This window comes from Sinocyclocheilus grahami, unplaced genomic scaffold (genome assembly GCF_001515645.1).
Source record: "Sinocyclocheilus grahami isolate Dianchi unplaced genomic scaffold, SAMN03320097.WGS_v1.1 scaffold392.1, whole genome shotgun sequence".
Classification (NCBI taxonomy): domain Eukaryota; kingdom Metazoa; phylum Chordata; class Actinopteri; order Cypriniformes; family Cyprinidae; genus Sinocyclocheilus; species Sinocyclocheilus grahami.
In genome coordinates this window covers 662,536-674,663 of record NW_015505571.1, presented here as the reverse complement: position 1 = coordinate 674,663, position 12,128 = coordinate 662,536, and the positions used below count along the sequence as shown (strand labels likewise).

General features: G+C 34.7%; 1 protein-coding gene across 1 annotated transcript in view; it reads right to left on the bottom strand.

The window, feature by feature from the left end:
- LOC107550214 (little elongation complex subunit 2-like) overlaps positions 1-12,128 on the bottom strand; it is a 32,371-nt gene that overhangs the window by 15,206 nt on the left and 5,037 nt on the right. The window contains exons 7-12 of the mRNA XM_016231454.1: positions 10,816-10,972; positions 10,368-10,552; positions 8,185-9,049; positions 6,008-6,174; positions 5,383-5,512; positions 2,020-2,108 (exon numbers count right to left, since the gene is read on the bottom strand). Of these exons, the coding sequence (XP_016086940.1) occupies positions 2,020-2,108; positions 5,383-5,512; positions 6,008-6,174; positions 8,185-9,049; positions 10,368-10,552; positions 10,816-10,972 (1,593 nt within the window). The remainder of the gene's footprint in view (positions 1-2,019; positions 2,109-5,382; positions 5,513-6,007; positions 6,175-8,184; positions 9,050-10,367; positions 10,553-10,815; positions 10,973-12,128) is intronic.

Here is a 12,128-nt window from a genome sequence, read left to right as displayed (position 1 = left end):
AGTAGGAAACCATGGCTGTGGTTTCAGAAGGGAAATTATGTGGTAGTGAACCATTTGTTAAGTGGTGACTTCAAACTAATCTTAGAGTCTTAAAGCGATCGATCACTCAAAAAAATAAAAATAAAAATCACAAAATGAACATTCTGTCATCATTTACAAACCATCATGTCATTTCAAACCTGTATGACTTTCTTTTTCATCAGTGGAACCAGTGTTGTTATTGCTAATTAAGACTAAAACTATTAAAAATGGTTTTCAATAACTGAAATGAATAGAAATATTAGAATACCTTAAAATTTAAAACAATTACAAAAGAAAATGACTAAATTTCACTTTGCAACTAACTAAAAAGTACTAAAATTAAACGGAATTACTATTAAATTGAAGTACTACAATTACTAAACCTAAAACTGAAATAAAAATAAATGAGCTAAATATAAATGACTAAAACTTCATCTAAAAAATAAATTGAAAACTGATTTTATTTTATTTTTTTAATAAAAGCCCTTTGCAGCAAACTGAAATAAGTTGAAATTAAGGTACTAAAACGACCAAACCTAAAACTGAAATAAAAATGAGCTAAATAGAAATATTAACAAACTAAATGACTAAAACTTCAAACTAAAACTAAAAATTGAAAAAATAAAACCGTAAAAGATTGTAAAATAAAACTTTCAAAATATTGATAAATTCTGTATTATACTACTAAAATAAGAGTGGAATCAAATTTAAGAGAAAATAAATAAAAGCACATTTTTTTTTAAAAGTGTCTTGGGGTTTTATTTTCCATTCAATGAAAATCAGTGCAGTAATAATTAAGTAGTAAAAATGTAATTATTATTAACAATAAAAATGAAAAATAATAATAATGAGAAATTAGCCAAACGCATGTTTTCAGATCTACAAACAGGTCTATAGTGTATAAAACTACCAAAACACCTTTTTTAACCCAAAGGCTGAATGAAGGGTCAATGCAGACCACAACCAGTCCAAGGTGCTAATGCACAGAGGTCTTTCTCTGGTGGGGTTTGTGTCAGTTCATAATATCACAACCTAGGCAAGAGCACATGCATTTAAGATTCATGCTCTGCTAAACAACTGTGCAGCAGATATGATTATTTTACACACACCTGCCAGCAAGGTGAGAGCAGATTATTACACTGTAGAATCACTTCGTTTAATGATTGCAGCTTAAACTGAGAGCACAATAGAAGAATCATGCTCACAAATGCTCAAAAAACGTGCAAACTGTGATGGAATTTAAATGTGTAAAGTCTTTTTTGTTTGTTTGTTTTACTAGTAGAACAGTTCTGCGCAGAGGTCTTTCTCTGGTGGGGTTTGTGTCAGTTCATAATACCACAACCTAGGCAAGAGCACATGCATTTATGATTCATGCTCTGCTAAACAACTGTGCAGCAGATATGATTATTTTACACACACCTGCCAGCAAGGTGAGAGCAGATTATTACACTGTAGAATCACTTCGTTTAATGATTGCAGCTTAAACTGAGAGCACAATAGAAGAACCATGCTCACAAATGCTCAAAAAACGTGCAAACTGTGATGGAATTTAAATGTGTAAAGTCTTTTTTGTTTGTTTGTTTTACTAGTAGAACAGTTGTCTTAGATGCAGCATTACTCAAAAGCAGAACATTTTCAGGTAGAAATGCCATTAGAGAAATATCCTGTTTGCTGTATGTGTCACTCATGATTCGTTTATAAAACTGGAAGTGTGTTTCCAGAGGAAAAAGTGCATCAGCTCGTCATGTGATCTCAACATGGCCACTACCATGAGGGGCGACTCTTCCTTTTTTAGAAAACCACTTATTTCTATTTTTAAGGTCTTCATCTCATGTGAGAATCTACACAAAGAACCGAGGTTTAAATAAATGTTTAAAAGACACTGTAACATTTAAGGTAACGGATTTAGCTAAATGCTAATGCTTACATACAATTACTTCAGTTTTAGGTTAATATATCTTTAAAAGTAAAAAAAAAAAAAAGTATATAGAGCTTCACTCACTTGAAGTCGCAGGTAACGTTCTGAATCCAGTCGTCAGGCAAAGTCTGCATCTGCGCCACTTCTGATGTGTGTGCATTGATGCGACCTACACACACAAATGTCAGGTAGACTGCTCATTTGATTTTTTTGTAAGTCTTTAATCTCATCTGATAATACTTCCATTCATTTTCCGTAGTGTTGGTTAGGCTACATTTCTATTTAACAGTCAATAGCTAAAGAAGTTAAAGTCTGCAGAGCCATAAACCAGCTCACAATCTGAAGAACATCTAAATCCGTGTCAACATGTGGTGCATAAGGACACGCATTGACCTGCAATACAAACTCAGGCTGTGAGAAATGTTGTGAATGTTGCAATAATTGTTCACACGTTGTGTCGGTCTGCTGTATCATTCTGCGTTCATGCCAGAAGAAAATTATCTCCACACCCATACTTGTTCATCTGTGTATGGGAAACACTGCATTAAAGTATGTTTTAGTTTACCATAACTGCTTGTCAGTACATTCAGCAGAACACATTAACCAGATTTCAAAGACAACAGAAGTAATTCTGAAATGAAACATAAATTTGTGCTTATATTGTCTTACGACTTTTTGCAATAATCTGCCTCAGTAAACTGCTCAGCTCAAGTCTTCTTAAACCTTGTGAAAATATGTCCAGACTCAGAAGACACCAGCCCGTTCTGTTATCAGCATGTCTGGATCCTGGACTTGACCCAAAGAAAAGACTAGATTCCTTTAATAAGCCTAGAAAAATCTCTAAAGCAAACGATACGCCGAGAGCGAGGCTATTCTGCATTCTTCTGTGATTCTTTTCACCTGCAGGCACAGACTGCTGTCAGGCACATTGTGGGCATTCTTAAAATCATCGTCAGTGTTATATAGGCTTCCAAAAAATGGATAAAAACACTTTTATTTTGACCAAATTCTTCAAACTTCAGTAGTCTCGTTCCCTCTTTCTCTCATAATGGTGAAACCTAAGTAGCCCTCCACCCACACCGATGTGTCACACATGCGGTTGCATTCTTCTGCAGCCCTTTCAAAGTTGAAACGTTAGTAGCTACGGCAACCCTGACTCAAAACAGTGAGTCATGCATCATGAGAGAGGCATGCTAGGAGTTTGCGGAAAGTTCACTTTTGTGCTGACTCCCCTTGTTACTAAAACTACCACTCCAGATACAATACGGATACTTCTGTTTGAATTTGCTTCATTCATTCAAAAAACAACAATTTTATTTTATACTTGATGGAAATTAGTTATTTTCATTTAAATAACGTAAAAAACTTATTTTTGTGTGTGTTTCTTTTGATCAGGTCACGCGACTGGCTCGACTGGAGCACAAGTCCGTCAATTTTCTATCTGTTCCAATCCGATAAATTATTTAGATCACCTCTCAAAAGAATAAAACAAAGATATGTGAACAAAATGCACGTTTTGGCCACTAGCAATCCATATACAGCATCCGCCGCAACATTTCCTGTAAGGGTGTGACGTCACGTGAAAACTATGCATTTTTAGCAAAAACTAGATTCAAACAAGAAGTAAAATACTGTAAAATTGTAGTATTTAATTAAGATAAAATTATTTATACAAATTATTAGAGCCCGACAGATATGGGTTTTTTGGGGGCCGATGCCGATATTAGGGAGTAAAAAAAGACTGATACCGATATATCGGCCGATATTCTTTATGTGTAGGCTATATTATAGTACAGTATAGTCAAAAGTTTGGACACACGAATGGGAAGTGTGTCCAAACTTTTGACTCGTACGGTCTGTATATAGAATACAGTATATAGCCTACATAAACAGAATTTATATACATAAACATTTTTTGCAATGATAACTCAAATGTGGTGATCAAACACTTATAATGATGTGACAAACATAAGCCTATGTAGTGGAGGCAGGGTATTTAACAATAAACTTTATTATTCAAAATGAGTCATCAGTGCACTTAACAGTAAACTTCACTTCACTTATTATAAAATAACTTAAATAACACAAATAGAACAAAATATATATAACTTGAATTCAGAAATTAAACAAGGTAACTGTGTAGGGCAAGCAAGCTACTGCCAAACCAACAGTGGCAGGTTTATGCAGGAAGCACAGCTTTTCCAAATGTAAACATCTAAAATGGATAAATAATAATAATGAATAATATTTTTTCACAAACTGTGTTGTGTATTTTCTGGTAATCCAATGAACATGCAGAACATTCATATTCATATCGTCTTTTTGCAGTTTAGTATTCACAGACACAGTCTATATATGTACTAAGCTGTTTTTTATTTATGGGTTCTATTCTAGACCGGACACGAGCAGTACGGCGCGACAAAATATATATATATATAATTCTATTGTATTTTGTCGCACCGCACGATGTGATGTGACCGATGTGATAAGCATGAGTTCTGGGCTGCGGCGCGGCCGGTAAACACCAGCATTGAGTGGCCGCTATCAGCTCCAGTGGCCGTAATACAGGCTTTAATGTGCCACAGACGCGTGCCATACTGCGCAGATCAGCTCTAGTCTCTAATGCCACTGAATAAAATGAACCATCCATTCATCATATCATCATGCAAAACTAAGAATTAGAATCATTGTAATGTGACGATCAAATATTGGTATGGGTGGGTGGCGGGCGGATAATTTGAAGCAGCAGACTCGGGTGAAGTTTGAGCCCATCCGCGTATCTCTACACTACACTGACCGGGGTCGCCAGTAACAAAGAATGGAGCGCGCTCTGCTGGACAAACTAAGTAATTACACCATTCAGAAGCATTTAATCTGCGTTATATGTTCTGTAAAAAAACTATCATATCGGTGGCATATTCGCCGATACCGATATATCGGCGCCAGGCTCATATTGGCCGATAATATCGGCTAAACGATACATCGGTCGGGCTCTACAAATTATACCAATATAACAAAGCATGAAAAATGCTTTAATTTGATAATGCAAATGAATCGCTGAAGCAGTTAGGAATTGATTCATAAATTTTTTATCTACATATATTTTTACTACAACATTTTAAAGCTTGATGCAAAAATGTTTAATATGATTTGGTAATGCAAACAAATTATTAAATCAGTTCAATTATTTATGAATTCATGAACTGAACTGATTCTTATTAAAAGCACATTGCTTTTTTAACGCTGTAATACTACATATTTTATTATCTACAGGTGAATATTATCTTTTTTACATACTCTCAAATTACTTATTTTCTTTAGGTCAGGTGAATCTGATTTGAACAAACAGATTCATAACAGAATTACAGCAGATTCACTATCAAAATGCATAACCGTCCATGATAGCTAAAGAGAAAGCAAACATTTTTCATCAGGTCTCTTACTTATGAAGGACACGGTGCTGGAGTGCAGAAGTTTCTCGGCCCACAGCTGACAAACCTCTGTGTGGGTCAGATTCTCGGCTCCGTAGCACAGCTGATACTCCAGCTTGGGTAAAACATGCACCGGAACAGCCTGGATGAGAGCAGATTCAATGATTACCCACGCAAACGGCAGTTATGAGTCACTGTTTTCTATAGAGATGCAGAAGAGTAAATCCTGTGCTGCTTTTTTCAGGGCAGAAAGTTGAGAACCATTGACTGGAAAGAATCGGTTAATACATTGATGAGATTTAAAACTCAACTCTACGGCACCGCACAGGAAAGCAGACTGTTTAAAGAAAGGGAGTGGTGAACATTACTCAACCCTGGTTAAAATATAAAGATTAATGCTTGGCATATTGACATACTGACTCAAATCCAATAAAGGGCTGCTAAAAATCACAGACGATGATAACTAATAATTATAATAAGATGCATTGTGATTGTTTACACAAGAACTGACGAGTCTGATGTTGTCTGGAATCTCTCAACCTTGACTTTTGGGGCGTATCCTTCAACTAGGGCCAAATTAATCAACATTTTCACAAAAGGAGCATTGTGTTTGTGTATTAGCATGTGTCCAGCTCACCCTGAAGGTGTCTGTGTCGTGTCTGGGGTGAGCGAGGTCCACACTGCTGCGCACCATGAGTAGAACATCCAGCAGGCTGTAGAGTTTGTACAGAACGCTGCCCTCTGCTGGAGGATCGTAGTCCATCTCATCCTCAGCACTGACCTGAAGATCCTCCTTTAGAAGACCTGCAATAGATGGATAAAGATTTCTGAATACAGGGTTTCTACAGACATGAACAAGTTAAATTTAAGACTTTTTAAGACCTTTTTAATACCACCTTATATGAAATTTAAGATCTAAACCTGTAATAGAAATACAAATTTTATTACATACATATATGTAATATTTAATGTGTATAAATTAAAAAGAAAAACATATCATTGCTGTAATAAATGCTATTTATAACTACGATATACTGTAAACTTTATGTCAGCAGACAATATTCCATATAAAATATCTTTGCAAAATAACTGCATCACTAAGATTTTTGGTGGAGTAAACAATTTATTCTGAAGCAATATTTTCATCAGTGTTCTATCAGCTTTTACATACTTAAATCTGCATATTTACCTTTACAAAGGCCTATTTTAAACCAAATTATTACAATTTATCAATAAATTCAATATACACTATAGGGTTGCTACCAGTCAGATTAAATGATTTACACTGAAAATAACAATAATTACAACTGCGATAAATAATGTTATGAGATTAATGTTTTGAATGCATTTATGAATAGACAAATGAGAAATGATGAGGGGGGAAATGCATACTTTTCAACAAACTTCTCAACTGAACTATCAGTAAGTGACGGCAAGTCACTTAATGAGTGAGTCATTGAGTCATTCATTTAACTGATTGAGTGTGTTATTATGCTGCTATCTTAAGGACATTCGTGGACAGCTGACTCAAGTTTTTCAAATTCTCCATATTCTGTGTGGTGGTCAGATAGAAATTTATCTTTTCCAATAAGTTTAAATTGATTTTTACCTTTTATGGGAATTTTACCTTCATAAAGTCATTTTTTTCTATAAGTGTGCATTATCTTTTGAGTCAAATTCTTACATTTAATCAGTGAATAATAATAAAAAGGCATTTGGGCTGTTACCAAGCAAATGAAATCAGTATCAACAAAATTCATCTTTGCAATCCAGACATAAGCTGCACCTGAAGAAATGAAGCTACTTCAAATGTTAAATTAAAAGCGCCAGTAGGTGGCAGTAAGTCACTGTTAATAAGTGAGTCATTACGACTGAACCGAATCATTTAAACAGTTGATTCATTTAGGAACGAAACACCGTCATGTTGCTCAGAGATGCCAAACAGTGCTGTGGCTTTGTTTGGAATTATTTTTGTTGGCGAAATAGTGCAAAACAGGCAATATGGTGTCTAAAGCGTAAGTCTCTTAATAAAACTTCTAGTTTATTGAACTGTTGTAAAAAATCAATATTACATTTGTATATGGTAATGTTTGGAGAAAAAAGGCACTCTTCCGTGTGAAATTGATTAACTATATGAAGTGGTATAAATATAAAAATGTTCTGCTCCCATGTCCTGTATTTGTAATCACTCTGAATGTATTTTAATAGACTGAATCATGCAGTGATCAGGCAGAGCGCACTGCAAATGCGCAAATATATATATATATAAAATAATAAATTGCCACAAACATAACTTAGACTTAATGTTCATCATAAATAGATTTTTTTCCTTTTCGTTTTTTGGGAGAAGGGCATCTCATTAATATTGGTGACACTTTTTGTGCTTCAATGATAATTAAATATGATCATACAAAGACTTGTGTTACAGTTACTGAAAAAATAAATGTATTTTTAATTATTAAATACATTTAAGTATTATTTGAATATTTTAAATAATATTTAAACCTAAAATGTAAATAATAATGTAAATAATTATTAAAACATATTTAAAGAATTTACATTTATTTTGATAGACTTACAATATAGTAAAATGGACTTCCTCACACATCAGGTGTATTTCCATTGCCTTCATTTAGTCATTTCTAGAAGTTTATGGATATGGCTAGGTTTTAGAGCATCACCTGTTCAATGAGTATCTGATATGGGCCATATTTAAAAGTACATTTGCATAACTTCACAAAAATATAACCTGAGCATGACTGTGGCCACACTAAACGTAACCTTTGCCTCTGAGAGGGTGTTTTGAGCACTAACGTTTTCTTTGAGTGGCTAGCAGCACAGGAACGTCAGCAGGCAGTGTGGCGTCCTCTCCCTGTCCCTCTCTGGACTCCAGATATGAGGTCACACACTGCTTGACCAGTGAATGGGTTTTAGCTTCTGGAGGTTTGTCTTCTGGGACATGTGGCTTCACAGGCTCCTGGTTCTTGCTGGGAGTGGATTTCAGCATGGCGTCCTGCATCCGCAAAATCTGTCCGAGCTGATCGCACTCGCCGGATATTCTGGGTCTTTTGATGCCTTTCTTTGTTCCTTTGCCCAGAGGGATTGTGGGTCCTAGCGTGACTGGGTCGGGTGCTTGGGGGGAGGACACCTCTGCTGGTGTCACCTGGGTCTGAGGTCTCTGTGGGGAGAGAATGTCATCTATAACTAGTCGTTCTTCATCAGAATCCAAATCCTGGTCCGTCTTGTCTTCCATCATATGTCTGGGCCGCTTGGTGGGAGGACACTGAGCAGAAGATGTTTCTATCTTCTCTTTTGAATCTTCAATCACACTTTCCTTCTCTGAAATGGCACTTTCATTCAGCGTACCGTTTCCTCCATCAGCCAAAGAGTCGGTCTCCCCTTGGACCTTAGCCACGGTCAACTCAAGGTGTTCTGTGGGAGCGTCTTGAGATGTTGAGGTGTGCTTTGTTGTACCTAAAGAGTCTGTCGGGTTCTTGGGGCTTGGGGTAAATTGAGACGGAGATGCGGTTGGATTTGTAGAAGCTGTTTTTGGTTCACTCTGTTCCTTCACTTTCTTACTGGGCTTGTACGACTCCCCAAATGACTCCAGGTCTGTTAGATCAGTCCCAAAATCCATACCAGCATCATCAAATGCAAACACACTCCTAGACATCTTGTCCTGGGCAGAGTAAATATTATTTACAATGTTTATATTTGAAATGTTTTTTTCCAACTCAAGAGTTATTTAGGTTTACTTTATATTTATTTATTTAGCAGATATCTAATATAAAATTGTCGTACAATATAATCTCAAATGTAATAAACACACACATAATAATGTTTACATTTTATTTTAATTCACACATTTATTTATGCATCTCTTTATATATACACACTACCGGTCAAACATTTGGAATAATTAAGGGATTTTTAAAAGTCTCTTATGCTCACCATGCCTGCATTTACCTGATCAAAAATGAAAATAGTAATATAGTAAAATATTATTACAATTTAAAAGAACAGTCTTCTATTTTAAAATATAATTTATTCCTGTGATTCAAGTTGAATTTTCAGCATTACTCCAGTCTTTAGTGTCACATGATCCTTCAGAAATCATTCTAATATGCACATTAAAAAAATAATTTATTCCAATCTTTTGAGCATTTCTGTTTAATACAATAATAAACAGATATATAAAGTAATACTATATTATTAGAATTTTGTAATGAATTATAATCACATTGTATATATATATATATAATATATTATATATTATAGATTATTTACATTTCGCAGACGCTTTTATCCAAAGCGACTTACAAATGAGGACAATAGAAGCAATCAAAACTAACAAAAGAGCAATGATATGCAAGTGCAAATTACAATAGTGTGTATACATATATACACACACACACAAAGAAAAACAAGTAGATAGAATAGAAACAATAGAAAGCTAGTGTTTTTTTTTATAAAAAGAAGATAAATAGATAAAGTAGAATTAAAATAGAATAGAAAGTGCTAGAGTTAGAGGGTCAAATAAAGATGGAACAGATGTGTTTTTAGTTGTTTCTTGAAGATGGCTAAGGACTCAAATATACTAATATATATATATATACACACATATATATAACCATTTGTAATATAACATTATATAATGTAGTATCATAGTTATTATTGCTATATTAATTATATATATAACATTATATAATATAGTATAATAGTTCTTATTGCTATACTAATTATTAAATATATTATATATTTTAACTAGTTACTATCCAATTTGGCAGAAACAATTTCTGGTTTTGAGCTTGCATGTGTTTTTTAAATCTAAAACTACTTGCAAGTAAAAAATAATAAGTTCTTTATGAAAGTGATTTTATTAAAAAAAGGGGAAAAAAGGAGCCAATAATTACAATAATTAATTAGTAATTTATTAATAATGAATCTACAATATATTTGTCTGTTGTTAGGTCTTCTTACCGTGATAAACATCTTACCTCAGGAGGAGGCTCCATTTGAACAGAGAGCTCTTCTGAAGTGAGGAAAAACACAGGACGTGATACAGTCTTCTTGAATGCCAGCTTCACGCTCTCTTCATGAAACAGCAGACTCCTCTCTCTCCAGCTCATCTCTGTCTTCAGCAGAGGAGGATCGATGTACGCCGTCTTACTCTGACTGCTGCCTGAGAACAACCACAACATTCATCATGTGAGACTATGGACAGGATTACAATCTTATGATCTACAACAGGGCCGGGCAACTTCGGTCCTAGAGAGCCACTGTCCTGCAGAGTTTAGCTCCAACCCTAATCAAACACACCTGAACAAGCTAATCAATGTCTTGACTAGAAAGCTACAGGCAGGTGTGTTTGATTAAGGTTGGAGATAAACTCTGCAGGACAGTGGCCCTCCTGGACCGAAGTTAAAACATGAAGTGACCCCTCACCTTTCATGGGATTCATTTTGACCCAAATGGGCAGCTCCCACACTTCCGTGAACTCAAAGCTGTTATTCAGGAGCTGAAGGAAGGCCTCTTTAGATAAACACACTTGTGGCTCATAAGTAGCGCAGAGTTTTTCCGCATTACTGTCATTGCTAATGACCTGCAGAAATGAACAGACATCAGGATTAACACAAGTATTATATTTATATTAATAAGAATTATACATACATACATATATAAGAATCAAACATACGAGAGTGGTAATTCAAACCAAATGCAGCAGTGCCCCCTAGTGGTTAAAGTCACATTTTGCAAGACAGAGACAACACTGCTTGTAAATGCAAGAAATTACATTTGTGAAACTCGCAAAAAAGGACATTTCTGGGTCCTTTTTTACCCGTAAAAACAAAAAATGTTTTAAAAATAAATATTTTCTGCAGGTTTACGACTATGTAAAGAAATTATTAAATTGAATGGAACATGTCAATGTTCTCTAAACATAAATGTCTTGTATTAACAATGCTTGAAAATAGAACTAACTACACATCTCCATTATTTTTTAATTCATTTGACAAAAAATGTGCTAAAAAACAGCTCTGCCCCAACCACTAGAATATGGAAATAACTTTTACTGTACCTTCTAATCACACTGCAAATAAATGATCATCTTCAACCGTATTTGTTTCTTGTTTTCCAGTGCAAATGTCTAAAGATTCTTGAACCAAGATTTTACTTGAGAAGCAAAAAGACATTTATTCTTGTTTTAAACAAAAGTTCAATTAATTTTATTCAATGTCTCAGAAAACTTAGAAGACTTAATATCTTCTGCATCTCAAGTAAATGCATCTTGATTTAAGAATGCTTAGATATTTGTATTGAAAAACAAAAAAAATACTGAGAAAGATATTCATGTTTTTTTCTTCAAAGTCCATGCAACATTAAATGCCATGACTTTAACAATTTAAGGCTTTTTGCTCAGATTCAGGACCTTTCAAGGCCTTATCTTGTAGAAGAGCAATTTAGACCTTTTAAGACCTGCAGAATACCTATTTAACATGATTAATATTTTTTGTTAGAGTAATATTAAAGGGGTCATATGATGCGATTTCAAGTTTTCCTTTCTCTTTGGAGTGTTACAAGCTGATTGTGCATAGATAAGATCCCTGAAGTTGCAAAGACTAAAGTCTCAAAACCAAAGAGATATTCTTTATCAAAGTTAAGACTCTTGCCACGCCCCCCTAAAACGGCTCGTTCTAACACGCCCCCACATATCTACCTCACTATGTGGAAATATTAGCATAATGCCGCCCAAATGT